At 44.0% G+C, this 20586-nt stretch overlaps 1 protein-coding gene across 1 annotated transcript; it reads right to left on the bottom strand.

Moving 5' to 3' along the window:
• Nucleotides 1-9116: 9116 nt before the first annotated feature.
• On the bottom strand, nt 9117-12442 carry LOC143350691 (uncharacterized). Its single transcript, XM_076782717.1, has 2 exons — nt 12283-12442; nt 9117-12241 (listed from the first exon to the last, which is right to left on the bottom strand). Exons 1-2 carry the CDS (start codon nt 12440-12442, stop codon nt 9117-9119), a joined length of 3285 nt encoding a protein of 1094 aa, XP_076638832.1.
• Nucleotides 12443-20586: the final 8144 nt, after the last annotated feature.

The raw sequence follows: 20586 nt of genomic DNA, 5'->3' as shown, positions 1-20586 counted from the left end.
GACTGTTTCAGTGTGGTACCACATTACTACGGAATCCGTATCAGAAAAACCCCAGGATCTGGCCAACAAGAATGCGGAAAATGCGAAAGTACGAGCCAGATGGGGGCAAATCCCAGACCAAACCGAGACATAACCAGCGTTATCCTCTAAAATATTAATCGCAACCACGTTTAATTGACAGTTTCGATGTGGTACCGCATTACTACGTGATCCAAACCAGAAAGAGGCCAAGATCTGGCCAACAAGAATGCGAAAAATGCGAAAGTACGAGCCAGATGTGGGCAAATCCCAGACCTACCCGAGACATAAACGGCGTTGTCCTCTAAAATATTAATCGCAACCAGGTTTAATTGACTGTTTCGGTGTGGTACCGCATTACTACGTGATCCAAACCAGAAAAAAACCCAGGATATGGCCAACAAGTATGCGAAAATTGCGAAGGTATGAGCCAGATGAGGGCAAATACCAGACCTAACCCAGACATAACCGGCGTTATCCGCTAAAATATTAATCTCAACCAGGTATAATTGACTGTTTCGGTGTGGTACCGCATTGCTACGATGATCCAAACCAGAAAGGGGCCAGGATCTGGCTAACAAGTATGCGAAAAATGCTAAAGTACGAGCGAGATGAGGGCAAATACCAGAACTAACCCTGACATAACAAGCGTTATCCTCTAAAATACGAATCGGAACGTGCTTTTAATGACTGTTTCCGTGAGGTAACACAATACTACGGGATCCAAACCAGAAAAATCCCAGGATGGGGCCAACAAGAATGCGAGAAACGCGAAAGTACGAGCCACATGAGGGAAAATCCCAGACCTAACCCAGACACAACCGGCGTTATCCGCTAAAATATTAATCGCAACCAGGTTTAATTGACTGTTTCGTTGTGGGACCACATTTCCACGGGATACAAACCAGAAAGAACCCAGGACAGATCCTGGGCCAGAGCCAACAAGTATGCGAAAAATGCGAAAGTACGAGCCAGATGAGGGCAAATCCCAGATCTAACCGAGACATAACCGGCGCTATCCTCTAAAATATTAATCGCAACCAGGTTTAATTGACAGTTTCGGTGTGGTACCGCATTACTACGTGATCCAAACCAGAAAAAGGCCAGGATCTGGCCAACAAGTATGCGAAAAATGCGAAAGTATGAGCCAGATGATTGCAAACACCAGACCTAACCCAGACAAAACCGGCGTTATCCTCTAAAATATTAATCGCAACCAGGTTTAATTGACTGTTTCGGTGTGGTACCGCATTACTACGTGATCCAAACCAGAAAAAGGCCAGGATCTGGCCAACAAGTATGAGAAAAATGCGAAAGTTCGAGCCAGATGAGGGCAAATGCCAGACCTAACCCAGACAAAACCGGCGTTATCCTCTAAAATATTAATCGCAACCAGGTATAATTGACTGTTTCGGTGTGGTACCGCATTCCTACGATGATCCAAACCAGAAAGAGGCCAGGATCTGGCCAACAAGTATGCGAAAAATGCGAAAGTACGAGCCAGATGAGGGCAAATCCCAGACCAAACCGAGACATAACCTGCGTTATCCTGCAAAATATTAACCGCAACCAGGTTTAATTGACTGTTTCGGTGTGGTACCGCATTACTACGTGATCCAAACCAGAAAAAGGCCAGGATCTGGTCAACAAGTATGAGAAAAATGCGAAAGTTCGAGCCAGAAGAGGGCAAATACCAGACCTAACCCAGACAAAATCGGCGTTATCCCCTAAAATATTAATGGCAACCAGGTATAATTGACTGTTTCGGTGTGGTACCGCATTGCTACGTGATCCAAACCAGAAAGAGGCCAGGATCTGGCTAACAAGTATGCGAAAAATGCGAAAGTTCGAGCCAGATGAGGGCAAATCCCAGACATAACCGAGACACAACCGCCGTTATCCTCTAAAATACGAATCAGAACATGCTTTTAATGACTGTTTCAGTGTGGTACCACATTACTACGTGATCCAAGCCAGAAGAAGGCCAGGATCTGGCCAACAAGTATGCGAAACATGCGAAAGTACGAGCCAGATGAGGGCAAACACCAGACCTAACCCAGACATAACCGGCGTTATTCTCTAAAATATTAATCGCAACCAGGGTCAATTGACTGTTTCGGTGTGGAACCACAATACGACGGGATCCAATCCACAAAAAACCCAAGATCTGGTCAACAACTATGAGAAAAACGCGAAAGTATGAGCCAGATGATTGCAAATACCAGAACTTTCCCAGACATAACCAGCGTTGTCCTCTAAAATATTATTCGCAACCAGGTTTAATTGACTGTTCCAGTCTGGTACCACTTTACTACGTGGTCCAAGCCAGAAGAAGGCCAGGATCTGGCCAACAAGTTTGCGAAAAATGCGAAAGTCCGAGCCAGATGAGGGCAAATACCAGACCTAACCGAGACATAACCGGCGTTATCCTCTAAAATATTAATCGCAACCAGGTATAATTGACTGTTTCGGTGTGGTACCGCATTGCTACGATGATCCAAACCAGAAAGGGGCCAGGATCTGGCTAACAAGTATGCGAAAAATGCTAAAGTACGAGCGAGATGAGGGCAAATACCAGAACTAACCCTGACATAACAAGCGTTATCCTCTAAAATACGAATCGGAACGTGCTTTTAATGACTGTTTCCGTGAGGTAACACAATACTACGGGATCCAAACCAGAAAAATCCCAGGATGGGGCCAACAAGAATGCGAGAAACGCGAAAGTACGAGCCACATGAGGGAAAATCCCAGACCTAACCCAGACACAACCGGCGTTATCCGCTAAAATATTAATCGCAACCAGGTTTAATTGACTGTTTCGTTGTGGGACCACATTTCCACGGGATACAAACCAGAAAGAACCCAGGACAGATCCTGGGCCAGAGCCAACAAGTATGCGAAAAATGCGAAAGTACGAGCCAGATGAGGGCAAATCCCAGATCTAACCGAGACATAACCGGCGCTATCCTCTAAAATATTAATCGCAACCAGGTTTAATTGACAGTTTCGGTGTGGTACCGCATTACTACGTGATCCAAACCAGAAAAAGGCCAGGATCTGGCCAACAAGTATGCGAAAAATGCGAAAGTATGAGCCAGATGATTGCAAACACCAGACCTAACCCAGACAAAACCGGCGTTATCCTCTAAAATATTAATCGCAACCAGGTTTAATTGACTGTTTCGGTGTGGTACCGCATTACTACGTGATCCAAACCAGAAAAAGGCCAGGATCTGGCCAACAAGTATGAGAAAAATGCGAAAGTTCGAGCCAGATGAGGGCAAATGCCAGACCTAACCCAGACAAAACCGGCGTTATCCTCTAAAATATTAATCGCAACCAGGTATAATTGACTGTTTCGGTGTGGTACCGCATTCCTACGATGATCCAAACCAGAAAGAGGCCAGGATCTGGCCAACAAGTATGCGAAAAATGCGAAAGTACGAGCCAGATGAGGGCAAATCCCAGACCAAACCGAGACATAACCTGCGTTATCCTGTAAAATATTAACCGCAACCAGGTTTAATTGACTGTTTCGGTGTGGTACCGCATTACTACGTGATCCAAACCAGAAAAAGGCCAGGATCTGGTCAACAAGTATGAGAAAAATGCGAAAGTTCGAGCCAGAAGAGGGCAAATACCAGACCTAACCCAGACAAAATCGGCGTTATCCCCTAAAATATTAATGGCAACCAGGTATAATTGACTGTTTCGGTGTGGTACCGCATTGCTACGTGATCCAAACCAGAAAGAGGCCAGGATCTGGCTAGCAAGTATGCGAAAAATGCGAAAGTTCGAGCCAGATGAGGGCAAATCCCAGACATAACCGAGACACAACCGCCGTTATCCTCTAAAATACGAATCAGAACATGCTTTTAATGACTGTTTCAGTGTGGTACCACATTACTACGTGATCCAAGCCAGAAGAAGGCCAGGATCTGGCCAACAAGTATGCGAAACATGCGAAAGTACGAGCCAGATGAGGGCAAACACCAGACCTAACCCAGACATAACCGGCGTTATTCTCTAAAATATTAATCGCAACCAGGGTCAATTGACTGTTTCGGTGTGGAACCACAATACGACGGGATCCAATCCACAAAAAACCCAAGATCTGGTCAACAACTATGAGAAAAACGCGAAAGTATGAGCCAGATGATTGCAAATACCAGAACTTTCCCAGACATAACCAGCGTTGTCCTCTAAAATATTATTCGCAACCAGGTTTAATTGACTGTTCCAGTCTGGTACCACTTTACTACGTGGTCCAAGCCAGAAGAAGGCCAGGATCTGGCCAACAAGTTTGCGAAAAATGCGAAAGTCCGAGCCAGATGAGGGCAAATACCAGACCTAACCGAGACATAACCGGCGTTATCCTCTAAAATATTAATCGCAACCAGGTTCAATTGACTGTTTCGGTGTGGGACCACATTACTACGGGATACAAACCAGAAAAAACCCAGGATCTGGCCAACAACTATGAGAAAAACGCGAAAGTATCAGCCAGATGATTGCAAATACCAGAACTAACCCAGACATATCCAGCGTTATCCTCTAAAATACTTATCGGAACCAGCTTCTATTGACTGTTTCAGTGTGGTACCACATTACAACGTGATCCAAACCAGAAAAGGGCCAGGGTCTGGCCAACAAGTGTGCGAAAAACGCGAAAGTATGAGCCAGATGATTGCAAATACCAGAACTAACACAGACATAACCAGCGTTATCCTCTAAAATACTAATCGGAACCAGCTTTTATTGACTGTTTCAGTGTGGTACCACATTACTACGGAATCCATATCAGAAAAACCCCAGGATCTGGCCAACAAGAATGCGAAAAATGCGAAAGTACGAGCCAGATGGGGGCAAATCCCAGACCAAATCGTGACATAACCAGCGTTATCCTATAAAATATTAATCGCAACCAGGTTTAATTGACTATTTCGATGTGGTACCGCATTACTACGTGATCCAAACCAGAAAGAGGCCAGGATCTGGCCAACAACTATGAGAAAAACGCGAAAGTATGAGCCAGATGATTGCAAATACCAGAACTAACCCAGACATATCCAGCGTTATCCTCTAAAATACATATCGGAACCAGCTTCTATTGACTGTTTCAGTGTGGTACCACATTACAACGTGATCCAAACCAGAAAAGGGCCAGGGTCTGGCCAACAAGTGTGCGAAAAACGCGAAAGTATGAGCCAGATGATTGCAAATACCAGAACTAACACAGACATAACCAGCGTTATCCTCTAAAATACTAATCGGAACCAGCTTTTATTGACTGTTTCAGTGTGGTACCACATTACTACGGAATCCATATCAGAAAAACCCCAGGATCTGGCCAACAAGAATGCGAAAAATGCGAAAGTACGAGCCAGATGTGGGCAAATCCCAGACCTACCCGAGACATAAACGGCGTTGTCCTCTAAAATATTAATCGCAGCCAGGTTTAATTGACTGTTTCAGTGTGGTACCACATTACTACGGGATCCAAACCAGAAAAAAACCCAGGATATGGCCAACATGTATGCGAATCATGCGAAAGTACGAGCCAGATGAGGGCAAACACCAGACCTAACCCAGACATAACCGGCGTTATTCTCTAAAATATTAATCGCAACCAGGTTCAATTGACTGTTTCGGTGTGGAACCACAATACGACGGGATCCAATCCACAAAAAACCCAAGATCTGGTCAACAACTATGAGAAAAACACGAAAGTATGAGCCAGATGATTGCAAGTACCAGAACTATCCCAGACATAACCAGCGTTGTCCGCTAAAATATTATTCGCAACCAGGTTTAATTGACTGTTTCGGTGTGGAACCACATTACTACGGGATCCAAACCAGAAAAAACCCAGGATCTGGCCAACAAGAATGCGAAAAATGCGAAAGTACGAGCCAGATGGGGGCAAATCCCAGACCAAACCGAGACATAACCAGCGTTATCCTCTAAAATATTAATCGCAACCAGGTTTAATTGACTCTTTCGATGTGCTACCGCATTACTACGTGATCCAAACCAGAAAGAGGCCAGGATCTGGCCAAAAAGAATGCGAAAAATGCGAAAGTACGAGCCAGATGTGGGCAAATCCTAGACCTACCCGAGACATAAACGGCGTTGTCCTCTAAAATATTAATCGCAACCAGGTTTAATTGACTGTTTCAGTGTGGTACCACATTACTACGGGATCCAAACCAGAAAAAAACCCAGGATATGGCCAACATGTATGCGAAAATTGCGAAGGTATGAGCCAGATGAGGGCAAATACCAGACCTAACCCAGACATAACCGGCGATATCCGCAAAAATATTAATCTCAACCAGGTTTAATTGACTGTTTCGTTGTGGAACCACATTACTACGGGATCCAAACCAGAGAAAACCCAGGATCTGGCCAACAGGTATGCGAAAAATGCGAAAGTACGAGCCAGATGAGGGCAAATCCCAGACCAAACCGAGACATAACCTGCGTTATCCTGTAAAATATTAATCGCAACCAGGTTTAATTGACTGTTTCGGTGTGGTACCGCATTACTACGTGATCCAAACCAGAAAAAGTCCAGGATCTGGCCAACAAGTATGAGAAAAATGCGCAAGTTCGAGCCAGATGACGGCAAATACCAGACCTAACCCAGACAAAATCGGCGTTATCCCCTAAAATATTAATCGCAACCAGGTATAATTGACTGTTTCGGTGTGGTACCGCATTGCTACGATGATCCAAACCAGAAAGAGGCCCGGATCTGGCCAACAAGTATGAGAAAAATGCGAAAGTTCGAGCCAGATGAGGGCAAATACCAGAACTAACCCTGACATAACCAGCGTTATTCTCTAATATACGAATCGGAACATGCTTTTAATGACTGTTTCAGTGTGGTAACACATTACTACGTGATCCAAACCAGAAAAATCCCAGGAACGGGCCAACAAGAATGCGAGAAACGCGAAAGTACGAGCTAGATGAGGGAAAATCCCAGACCTAACCGAGACGTAACCGGCGTTATCCCCTAAAATATTAATCTCAACCAGGTTTAATTGACTGTTTCGTTGTGGAGCCACATTACTACGGGATCCAAACCAGAGAAAACCCAGGATCTGGCCAACAGGTATGCGAAAAATGCGAAAGTACGAGCCAGATGAGGGCAAATCCCAGACCAAACCGAGACATAACCTGCGTTATCCTGTAAAATATTAATCGCAACCAGGTTTAATTGACTGTTTCGGTGTGGTACCGCATTACTACGTGATCCAAACCAGAAAAAGGCCAGGATCTGGCCAACAAGTATGAGAAAACTGCGAAAGTTCGAGCCAGAAGAGGGCAAATACCAGACCTAACCCAGACAAAATCGGCGTTATCCCCTAAAATATTGATCGCAACCAGGTATAATTGACTGTTTCGGTGTGGTACCGCATTGCTACGATGATCCAAACCAGAAAGAGGCCCGGATCTGGCCAACAAGTATGAGAAAAATGCGAAAGTTCGAGCCAGATGAGGGCAAATACCAGAACTAACCCTGACACAACCAGCGTTATTCTCTAAAATACGAATCGGAACATGCTTTTAATGACTGTTTCAGTGTGGTAACACATTACTACGTGATCCAAACCAGAAAAATCCCAGGATCGGGCCAACAAGAATGCGAGAAACGCGAAAGTACGAGCTAGATGAGGGAAAATCCCAGACCTAACCGAGACGTAACCGGCGTTATCCTCCAAAATGTTAAGCGCAACCAGGTTTAATTGACTGTTTCAGTGTGATACCACATTGCTACGTGGTCCAAGCCAGAAAAAGGCCAGGATCTGGCCAACAAGTATGCGAAAAATGCGAAAATACGAGCCAGATGGCGGCAAATCCGAGACCTAACCGTGACATAACCGGCGTTATCCTCTGAAATATTAACCGGAACCAGGTTTAATTGACTGTTTCGGTGTGGTACCGCATTACTACGTGATCCAAACCAGAGAAAGCCCACGATCTTGCCAACAAGTAGGCGAAAAATGCGAAGGTACGAGCCAGATGAGGGCAAATCCCAGACTTAACCGAGACATAACCGGCGTTATCCTCCAAAATGTTAAGCGCAACCAGGTTTAATTGACTGTTTCAGTGTGATACCACATTGCTACGTGGTCCAAGCCAGAAAAAGGCCAGGATCTGGCCAACAAGTATGCGAAAAATGCGAAAATACGAGCCAGATGGCGGCAAATCCGAGACCTAACCGTGACATAACCGGCGTTATCCTCTGAAATATTAACCGGAACCAGGTTTAATTGACTGTTTCGGTGTGGTACCGCATTACTACGTGATCCAAACCAGAAAAGGGCCAGGATCTTGCCAATAAGTATGAGAAAAATGCGAAAGTATGAGTGTTGCGACGCAGGATGACGATCTGTCCGGTTTAACGGATCGTTTGCGCTCGCTCTTCTTCGTGCAACTTAATGCGCAAAGATTTGTGTGTATAATGGTTGATTTTGCAATGAGTTTTTACAAGAGGTTTTTTTGGTAACACTATTTAAACTTTAATACACAATAATATCTGTACAAGTGGTTTGATGAAGTAGTAAGTGAACCTTTGATGTGTTTTCTTTGACCTCTGGTTGAGTTCTGATATGCTCGACCGTGTTTGCTCGGTTGTCGAGGAGGTTAAAGTTCTGATTGGCTGATGTCATTTTGGGGAAAGGTAAACTCTATGATTTTGAATTGGTCGGTTATATTGTGAGGGTGGATCTAAAATGGTCTTGAGGTGGAGCTTGGATGTTTAAACATTTTTGGGAAATGTTGTTCAGTTAGGGCTAGCAGGTAATGGTTTTATTGCGGTGATTTGCACGTGATGTGCAGCTGTAGGTAAGGTCAAGTTTTATGAAACGTTCTGGTCGCGAAGAGTGGTAATTGTCGAGCCTAAAAATATTCGGCTGCTCCGACCCTTCTGCCGCTACCTGTGTTGGGGCTCAACATGCCGCCCCCCTTGAACTATTTAGTTCAATAATAAGATAGGTGATCGACGAGATACAAATGATGTGTGATATGTGTTTGTCGTGTTTGTTGTGTGTTTTGAGCGTCTTATTATACTGATAACCTTATATCTAAATTTTTAATGTTATAATTTCTAAGCTTCTAATGTCTCCGGTTACTCTATCGGCACTGGGGGGGGTTCCTTTTACGTTACGCTTGTACTCTCCATGAGTAGTTTTTACTGTAACTACGCGAATGATCCCATCTTCTCCTGGATGTATGGCTATGATACGTCCCATGGGCCAGTGGAGGGGAGGTGTATTGTCGTCCTTTAGCATCACCAACATGCCTTCCTTGACGATGCTCGTGGTTGCATGGTGCCATTTTTTTCGAACGGTGAGTTCATTGAGGTACTCCTTGTACCATCGTTTCCAAAAATGTTGTCGAATTTGTTGTACCTGTTGCCAGGACGATAATCGTCCTGCCTTCAGACTGGTAAGGTCGCACACCGAGGTGCTTGTTATTGAGTCACCAATTAGAAAATGGCCAGGTGTTAAAGGAGTTAAATCATTTGGGTCGGAAGATAGTGGAGTTAAAGGTCTTGAATTTAAGATGGCTTCTATTTCGATTAGACAAGTTGATAGTTCCTCAAACGTAAATAAATTATTGCCTATGATGCGAATGAGATGGCGTTTACATGATTTTACTGCAGCTTCCCATAAACCGCCGAAATGAGGAGCTCGAGGAGGAATAAAATGCCAGTTAATGCCATTATTTGCTAAATATTTGTGGATATTATTATTCGTTTCGACGTTCAAGGTTTTGTGGATTGCTTTTAATTCGCGATCCGCTCCGGTAAATGTAGTTGCGTTGTCACTATATATATCGGTACATTTTCCCCGTCGTGCAAAGAATCTTTTTAGGGCTGCAAGAAAAGCGTCCGATGTCAAGTCGCTTACGAGCTCTATGTGAACTGCCTTTGTGCTAAAGCAAACGAAAATTGCCACGTACGTTTTTAATTTTTTTGTATTCCGGTGTTTCTTTTCTTTGATGTACAGTGGCCCACAATAATCGACACCAGCCACTAAGAATGGTCGAATGAACCTTACTCTGTTACCTGGCAGTTGTCCCATCGGGTAACGTGGAATTGCAGGTTCCATTCTCTGACACGTTATACATTTCTTGATGATTGATTTTACTACGACCCTCCCGTTAATTGGCCAAAACGCTTGTCTTACCGCGTTGAGAGTACCCTGCATTCCGCTATGCCCATGTTTAATGTGTGCTTCGCGTATAATTAAATTCGTGATGTGATGATGGTGTGGTAAAATAGCTGGATGCTTCGATTCGTGTGGGATTATTGAATGTTTTAATCTTCCACCAACTCTAAGGATTCCATTGGTATCAATAAAAGGATCAAGTGCTGTTAATTTGTTTTTCTGAGTGTGAGTTGGTGATTTCATAATTTCCTGCCTCTCGCGGGGGAACGCAATTTCCTGAACCAGTGCAAGTATTTTAACCGTAGCTTGTGTTAATTCGTTAGTGGTGAGGTGACCCGCGTGTTTTTCCTGTTTTTGTGTGTTATTTATGAACCTTAAGCAATATGCTATGACGCGTTTGAGTGTAGTAAACGATGAGTACTTCTCGAGTAACGGAAAATCTGTATGCGTTGTTGTCTTTAGAACTATCACCTTTCGTTTTTCGGGAATTTCTATTGGCTGTATCTCAAGATACGGCCACGTGTCCTCTGACTGAGATAACCACTGTGGTCCGCGATACCAAGTGGGGTGGTTTATTATGTCAGTTGGATTTAATCCACGTGACAATACATCTGCTGCGTTGCATTCTGATGGTACGTGGCGCCATTGGTTGTACCTACTGTCTTTCTGAATTTGGTTTACACGATTGGCAACGAAAGGTTTAAGTGTGTGTGGTGTGGTATTGATCCAATGAAGGACTATGGTTGAATCTGACCAAAATGTGGTGGTTTGAAACTCGATTTGTAGTATTTTTACAACCATATTGTACAATTTAATTAACAATACCGCAGCACACAATTCTAATCTTGGCAATGATTGCGTTTTTAAAGGAGCTACACGCGATTTTGAACATAATAGCTGAGAAATATGCTGATGTGACGAATCTGTACTTCTAATGTATATACAGGCTCCGTAAGCTCGTTCACTTGCATCACAGAAGCCGTGTAATTGTATGTTTTTGGTATTGTCTGCAATAACGCGTCGAGGGATCTGAATTTGGCGTATATTTTGTAACTGCGAGTGGAAGGTCGTCCAAGCGGTGCGAATACCGATCGGTACGTCTTCGTCCCAGTCTACCTGACATTTCCATAGATCCTGCATAATTAGTTTTGCCTGCACAATTATTGGACCCAGTAAACCAAGCGGGTCGAATAACTGTGCGACCCTCGCGAGAATCGTGCGTTTTGTTATTTTTTGCCTTGCTGGTGCCTGCTTTAACGAATAACCTAACGTATCCTTATTGGCATTCCAATATAGACCTAAAGTTTTTTTTGCTTCTACCGTGTCTAGAGCTATATGTTCGGTATTGTCTAGTTTCCTTAACGACTCGATTAGTTTAGGCTCGTTGGACACCCATTGTCGAAGTTCGAAGCATCCTTTCGCGGATAATTTGATGAGTTCGTCCCGAAGTTTTATGGCTTGGTCTATTGTCTCCGCGCCAGTTAACACGTCGTCGACATAGAAATCTTTACGAAAACTGCGTGCCGCTAACGGGAAACTGTGACCTTCGTCATGCGCTAGTTGTTGTAATGTACGAATTGCTAGATACGGTGCAGACGCGGTACCGTACGTGACTGTATTAAGCTGATAAGTTTTAATTGGCTCGTTTATGCTTTCGCGCCACAATATTTTGTGGTATCTTCGATCGTTAATGTTCAAGTCTATTTGACGATACATTTTTGTGATATCCGCGGTCAACACATACTTGTGGAGTCTAAATCGCATGATGATGGCAAACAAATCATCTTGTATTGTTGGACCGACCATAAGAATGTCGTTCAATGAGGTGCCTGACGATGAACGCGCTGACGCATCAAATACGACTCGTATCTTAGTCGTGATGCTGTCCGTTTTGACGACTGGATGGTGAGGGAGGTAACAACCGCCAATGCGCTCGTCTTGAATTTCGGTCATATGCCCGGGTTTTTCGTACTCGTTCAGAAAGTCGCGGTATTGTGCCTTTCGATCAGCGTGTTTATCTAAGGACCGTTCTAATGCTAAAAATCTTGTATATGCTACGTTATATGTGTCGCCTAACCTGAGTTCTGTATGTTTAAAGGGAAGTGAGACAATGTATCGTCCAGATGGACCTCGAGTTGTGTGTGTTGTATAATGATCTTCGCAAGCTCGTTCTTCTGGAGAAAGAATTTTTGAGGCAGGGCACTCTTCAAGATTCCAAAACCGTTGCATATCGTCATGTAATCATTTCAGCGTAAGATTGCAAACTACCTTATGCGATTGAGTTCTATTTTTAACTTCCCCTGTTACTATCCACCCTAACCCGGTTTCATATAATGTGATTAATTTTTGATCTAATGCGATTTTATTCCCGTATAGGAGATCCCAAAATACTTGGGCCCCTAAGAGTCCATCTATTTCCTGTGTTTGGTAGAAATATGGATCTGCTAGTTGGATACCGGTTGGAATGTTAAATTTGCTGCTCTCCATGGATTCAGATGGAATTGGATGTGATATTTGTTTCGCGATTAGAAATGTAAGCGTCGTGGAATAAATGTTATACCGTGATTTGATGTGCGCAGTTGTCATTTTGTTGATGTTTGAGTTCATTTGATTGGTACCGGAAAGGGGAATCGATATTGTTCGCGTTTTTAACCCTAACTGCTTGCAAAATCGTTCGCTCAGCAAATGAGCTTGGGAACATGAATCTAATAGTACGCGGCAAGAATGCGATTTCCCGGTATTGTCAAGTACGTGGATAATTGCTGTGGATAACATGATGTTTGGTATTGTACCGGTCGAAAGACAATTTACATTAGTCTGAATTGGCTGTGAAGAGTTGCCTGCCTCGGTATGGAGTAAGGAATGGTGTCGTTTATGACATCGCTTGCAGGTAGACGCTTGGCATTCGCTCGTGCCATGGTTTCGCCGTAAGCAATTGAAGCATAGTCTTTTTTCGTTTACGAGCCTAGTTCTTTCTAATACCGATAGCGAAGTGAATTTCTCACAATTTTGCGAAAAATGAGGTCCCATGCAAAAATTGCAAAGCATACGAGACTGAGTAACAAATGCTTGTGTTGTATTTGAGCGCAGATCGCGCGTGGGCATTCTACTATTTGTTGGTGGGTAATTTCGGTAACGATTAGTGATTTGCGGAGCTATGTTTTTCGAATTATTATTACAATTAGAGCCTGCGGGTTCAAGTATCTTACACCGGTCATGTAGGAATTTAAATAATTCTTCTACGGTTGGGAAATCTGTGTTTTGTGTATGTTCCTTCCATTTTAACGTGGTTTCGCGATCTATCTTTGTTGTGAATAGATGTAAAAGCAGAGTATCTGTAGTTGGTTGATTTAGAGCTTGTAAGGCGCGATAGTGCGTTTCAATATTATTTAAGAATGATCGAAGATCTTGGTGTGTTTGACGATTGATTTGCGGCATATCAAACAATATCTTCAAGAGGTTGGCTACGATTATTGCAGGCTGATTATACCGTCGTTCTAATATTTCCCAAGCAACCGTATAATTAATTGCTGAGTTACCGAGTGACTCGATTGCTTTAGCAGCTTCATTTTTTAGACAGGACCGAAGGTACATTAATTTTTTGCAATTATCTATGCGTACGTTATCATGCACCGTCGAGCGAAATTGGTCGGCAAACCCTGGCCAATCTTCGTACGCGCCCGAAAAGGTTGGCAGATTGATTTTAGGTAATGTAATTTCACTTTCCGTTGATTCTACCTGCGAGTGGGGCGTATGTTGCGCGTCTCGTGAATTATTCCCTGACCGTAATGTCGTTGCTGTTGCAATTATATCTAACGCTTGTGCTTTACATTGTATAAACGCTGCTTTTATACTGACGCGTTCACGCATTAGCTGACCCTCCTCTAAACTATCTAATTCGGATTGCGATTTGTTGAAAGCTGCGAATTCTGACTCTATATCATCTAATTGAACACGGATAGTCGTTACTGAGGTTCCTTCAATAAAGTTATCAATTGATACTTTAAACGTTTCGAGTTCTATTTTAAACGCCTCGCGTCTCAATTTTAAATTTTTTAATCGCTCTTCATGACTGGGAGCCATTTTGTGTGAATTTGATTGGATTCGGAATAGGATTAAGAAATATGTTCTAACGATGACTCAAAAACAAGGGTGTGGACTTACGTTTCGATGCGACGTCTGCAACCTGGTGCTTGATGGACTCACTCAAGATGCTGCTTAGATTGGATGCTGGATGTCACTCTGTCTGAGTGACCGACTCCGTTAGCGTGGCTGACCGTGCTGGACCCAAGATGCGCGGCTGTCTTTCCCCGAAGGTGACACTCCTGATGCCACAGACTTCGACGACGAAGACTGGACGCGCTGGATGACGGCTCGTGGTTTTTGATCCAAAGGTGACACTCCTGATGCCACTGACTTTGGTGCTGTTGCTTCTCGTGATGAGTTCTCCGGACTCAATTCCTTCCAAAGCACTGGATCCGGCTCGAAGGACCAATTTTATGTTGCGACGCAGGATGACGATCTGTCCGGTTTAACGGATCGTTTGCGCTCGCTCTTCTTCGTGCAACTTAATGCGCAAAGATTTGTGTGTATAATGGTTGATTTTGCAATGAGTTTTTACAAGAGGTTTTTTTGGTAACACTATTTAAACTTTAATACACAATAATATCTGTACAAGTGGTTTGATGAAGTAGTAAGTGAACCTTTGATGTGTTTTCTTTGACCTCTGGTTGAGTTCTGATATGCTCGACCGTGTTTGCTCGGTTGTCGAGGAGGTTAAAGTTCTGATTGGCTGATGTCATTTTGGGGAAAGGTAAACTCTATGATTTTGAATTGGTCGGTTATATTGTGAGGGTGGATCTAAAATGGTCTTGAGGTGGAGCTTGGATGTTTAAACATTTTTGGGAAATGTTGTTCAGTTAGGGCTAGCAGGTAATGGTTTTATTGCGGTGATTTGCACGTGATGTGCAGCTGTAGGTAAGGTCAAGTTTTATGAAACGTTCTGGTCGCGAAGAGTGGTAATTGTCGAGCCTAAAAATATTCGGCTGCTCCGACCCTTCTGCCGCTACCTGTGTTGGGGCTCAACAATGAGCCAGATGATTGCAAATACCAGAACTAACCCTGACATAACCAGCGTTATCCTCTAAAATACGAATCGGAACATGCTTTTAATGACTGTCTCAGAGTGGTACCACATTACTACGTGATCCACACCAGAAAAAGCCCAGGATCGGGCCAACAAGAATGCGAAAAATGCGAAAGTACGAGCCAGATGAGGGAAAATCCCAGACCTAACCAAGACGTAACCGGCGTTATCCCATAAAATATTAATCGCAACGAGGTTTAATTGACTGTTTCGGTGTGGTACCGCATTACTACCTGATCCAAACCAGAAAAAGGCCAGGATCTTGCAAACAAGTATGAGATAAATGCGAAAGTACGAGCCAGATGGGGGCAAATACCAGACCTAACCCAGACAAACCAGCGTTATCCTCTAATATATTAATCGCAACCAGGTTTAATTGACTGTTTCGGTGTGGAACCACATTAGTACGGGAGCCAAACCAGAATGAACCCAGGATCTGGCCAACAAGTATGCGAAAAACGCGAAAGTATGAGCCAGATGATTGCAAATACCAGAGCTAATCCAGACGTAACCTGCGTTATCCTCTAAAATATTAATCGCAACCAGGTTTAATTGACTGTTTGAGTATGGTCCCACATTACTACTTGGTCCAAGCCAGAAAGAGGCCAGGATCTGGCCAACAAGTATGCTAAAAATCCGAATTACGAGCTAGATGAGGGCCAATCCCAGACCTAACCGAGACATAACCGGCGTTATCCTCTAAAATATTAATCGCAACCAGCTTCTATTGACTGTTTCGGTGTGGTACCACATCACTACGTGGTCCAAGCCAGAAAAAGGCCAGGATCTGGCCAACAAGTATGCGAGAAATGCGAAAGTACCTGCCAGATGATTACAAATACCAGAACTAACCCAGACATAGCCAGCGTTATCCTCTAAAATATTAATCGCAACCAGGATTAATTGACTGCTTCGGTGTGGTACCGCATTACTACGTGATACAGACCAGAAAAAGGCCACGATTTGGCCAACAAGTATGCGAAAAATGCGAAAGTACGAGCCAGATGAGGGCAAATCTCAGACCTAACCGAGACATGACCGGCGTTATCCTCTAAAATATTAATGGCAACCAGCTTCTATTGACTGTTTCGGTGTGGTACCACATCACTACGTGGTCCAAGCCAGAAAAAGGCCAGGATCTGGCCAACAAGTATGCGAGAAATGCGAAAGTACCTGCCAGATGATTACAAATACCAGAACTAACCCAGACATAGCCAGCGTTATCCTCTAAAATATTAATCGCAACCAGGTTTAACTGACACTTTCGGTGTGGTACCGCATTACTACGTGATCTAAACCAGGAAAAGGCCAGGATCTGGCCAACAAGTATGCGAGAAATGCGAAAGTACGAGCCAGATGAGGGCAAATACCAGACCTAACCAAGACATGACCGGCGTTATCCTCTAAAATATTAATCGCAATCAGGTTTAATTGCCTGTTTCGGCGTGGTACCACATTACTACGTGGCCCGGGCCAGAAAAAGGACTGGATCTGGCCCACAAGAATGCGAAAAATGCGAAGGTACGAGCCAGATGAGGGCAAATCCCAGACCTAACCGAGATATAACCGGCGTTATCCTCTAAAATATTAATCGAACCCAGGTTTAATTGACTGTTTCGGTGTGGAGCGTCATTATTACGGGATCCAAACCGGAAAAAGCTCAGGATCTAGCCAACATGTTGGCGAAAAATGCGAAGGTACTAGCCAGATGAGGGCAAATCCCAGAACTAGCCGAGACATAACTGGCGTTATCCTCTAAAATATTAATCGCAACCAGGATTAATTGACTGTTTCGGTCTGGTACCCCATTAGTACGTGATCCAAACCAGAAGCAGCCCAGGATCTGGCCAACAAGTATGCGAGAAATGCGAAAGTACGAGCCAGATAAGGGCAAATCCCAGACCTAACCCAGACATAACCGGCGTTATCCTCCAAAATATTAAGCGCAACCAGGTTTAATTGACTGTTACGGTGTGGTACCGCATTACTACGTGATCCAAACCAGAAAAAGCCCAGGATCTTGCCAACAAGTAGGTGGAAAATGCGAAGGTACGAGCCAGATGATTGCAAATACCAGAACTAACCCAGACATAACCAGCGTTATCCTCTAAAATATTAATCGCAACCAGCTTCTATTGACTGTTTCGGTGTGGTACCACATTACTACGTGGTCCAAGCTGGAAAAAGGCCACGATCTGGCCAACAAGTATGCGAAAAATGCGAAAGTACTAGCCAGATGATTGCATATACCAGAACTAACCCAGACATAACCAGCGTTATCCTCTAAAATATTAATCGCAACCAGGTTTAATTGACTGTTCCGGTGTGGTACCGCAATACTACGTGATACAGACCAGAAAAATGCCAGGATCTGGCCAACAAGTATGCGAAAAATGCGAAAGTACGAGACAGATGAGGGCAAGTACCAGACCTAACCGAGACATAACCGGCGTTATCCTCTAAAATATTAATCGCAACCAGGTTTAATTGCCTGTTTCGGTGTGGTACCGCATTACTACGTGATCCAAACCAGAAAATGCCCAGGATCTTGCCAACAAGTAGGCGGAAAATGCGAAGGTACGAGCCAGATGATAGCAAATACCAGACATAACCAGCGTTATCCCCTAAAATATTAATCGCAACCAGGATTAATTGACTGTTTCGGTGTGAACCACATTACGACGGGATACAAACCAGAAAAAGCCCTGGATCTGGCCAACAAGTATGCGAGAAATGAGTAAGTACGAGCCAGATGGGGGCAACTACCAGACCTAACCCAGACATAACCGGCGTTATCCTCTAAAATATTAATCGCAACCAGCTTCTATTGCCTGTTTCGGTGTGGTACCACATTACTACGTGGTCGAAGCCGGAAAAATGCCACGATCTGGCCCACAAGTATGCGGAAAATGCGAAAGTACGAGCCAGATGAGGGCAAATCCCTGACGTAACCGAGACATTACCGGCGTTATCCTCCAAAATATTCATCGCAACCAGGTTTAATTGACTGCTTCGGTGTGAAACCACATTACGACGGGATCCAAACCACAAAAAGCCCAAGATCTGGCCAACGAGTACGCGAAAATTGCGAAAGTATGAGCCACATGATTGCATATACCAGAACTAACCCAGACATAACCAGCGTTATCCACTAAAATATTAATCGCAACCAGGATTAATTGACTGTTTCGGTGTGGTACCGCAATACTACGTGATACAGACCAGAAAAATGCCAGGATCTGGCCAACAAGTATGCGAAAAATGCGAAAGTACGAGACAGATGAGGGCAAATCCCAGACCTAACCGAGACATAACCGGCGTTATCCACTAAAATATTAATCGCAACCAGGTTTAATTGACTGTTTCGGTGTGGTGCCTCATTACTACGGGAACCAAAACAAAAAAAACCCAGGATCTGGCCAACAAGTATGCGAAAAACGCGAAACTATGAGCCAGATGGGGGCAAATCCCAGACCTAACTCGAGACATAACCGGCGTTATCCTCTAAAATATTAATCGCAACCAGGATTAATTGACTGTTTCGGTGTGGAGCGTCATTATTACGGGATCCAAACCAGAAAAAGCTCAGGATCTAGCCAACAAGTAGGCGAAAAATGCGAAGGTACTAGCCAGATGAGGGCAAATCCCAGACCTAACCGAGACATAACCGGCGTTATCCTCTAAAATATTAATCGCAACCAGGATTAATTGACTGTTTCGGTGTGGTACCACATTACTACATTGTCCGGGCCAGAAAACACCCAAGATCTGGCCAACAAGTACGCGATAATTGCGAAAGTATGATCCAGATGATTGCAAATACCAGAACTAACCCAAACATAACCAGCGTTATCCTCTAAGATATTAATCGCAACCAGGTTTAATTGACTGTTTTGGTCTGGTACCGCATTAGTACGTGATCCAAACCAGAAACAGCCCAGGATCTGGCCAACAAGTATGCGAGAAATGCGAAAGTACGAGCCAGATAAGGGCAAATCCCAGAACTAACCGAGACATAACCGGCGTTATCCTCTAACATATCAATCGCAACCAGGATTAATTGACTGTTTCGGTGTGGTACCGCAATACTACGTGATACAGACCAGAAAAATGCCAGGATCTGGCCAACAAGTATGCGAAAAATGCGAAAGTACGAGACAGATGAGGGCAAATACCATACCTAACCGAGACATAACCTGCGTTATCCTCTAAAATATTAATCGCAACCAGGTTTAATTGCCTGTTTCGGCGTGGTACCACATTACTACGTGGTCCGAGCTAGCAAAAGGCCAGGATCTGGCCCACAAGAATGCGAAAAATGCGAAGGGACGAGCCAGATGAGGGCACATCCCAGTCCTAACCGAGATATAACCGGCGTTAACCTCTAAAATATTAATCGAACCCAGGTTTAATTGACTGTTTCGGTGTGGAGTGTCATTGTTACGGGATCCAAACCAGAAGAAGCTCAGGATCTAGCCAACAAGTAGGCGAAAAATGCGAAGGTACTAACCAGATGAGGGCAAATCCCAGAACTAACCCAGACTTAACCAGCGTTATCCTCTAAAATATTAATCGCAACCAGGATTAATTGACTGTTTCGGTGTGGAACCACATTACGACGGCATACAAACCAGAAAAAGCCCTGGATCTGGCCAACAAGTATGCGAGAAATGCGAAACAACGAACCAGATGGGGGCAAATCCCAGACCTAACCCAGACATAACCGGCGTTATCCTCTAAAATATTAATCGCAACCAGCTTCTATTGACTGTTTCGGTGTGGTACCACAATACTACGTGGTCCAAGCCGGAAAAAGGCCACGATCTGGCCAACTAGTATGCGAAAAATGCGAAAGTATGATCCAGATGATTGCAAATACCAGACCTAACCGTGACATAACCGGCGTTATCCTCCAAAATATTAACCGCAACCAGGTTTAATTGACTGTTACGGTGTGGTACCGCATTACTACGTGATCCAAACCAGAAAAAGCCCAGGATCTTGCCAACAAGTAGGCGGAAAATGCGAAGGTACGAGCCAGATGATTGCAAATACCAGAACTAACCGAGACATAACCTGCGCTATCCTCTAAAATATTAATCGCAACCAGGTTTAATTGACTGTTTCGGTGTGGAACCACATTACGACGGGATACAAACCAGAAAAAGCCTTGGATCTGGCCAACAAGTATGCGAGAAATGCGAAAGTACGAGCCAGATGGGGGCAAATCCCAGA

Source organism: Colletes latitarsis, unplaced genomic scaffold (assembly GCF_051014445.1).
Source record: "Colletes latitarsis isolate SP2378_abdomen unplaced genomic scaffold, iyColLati1 scaffold0018, whole genome shotgun sequence".
Classification (NCBI taxonomy): domain Eukaryota; kingdom Metazoa; phylum Arthropoda; class Insecta; order Hymenoptera; family Colletidae; genus Colletes; species Colletes latitarsis.
The sequence above is the reverse complement of the archived record's forward strand: the minus strand, read 5'-3'. Positions and strand labels throughout refer to the sequence as shown.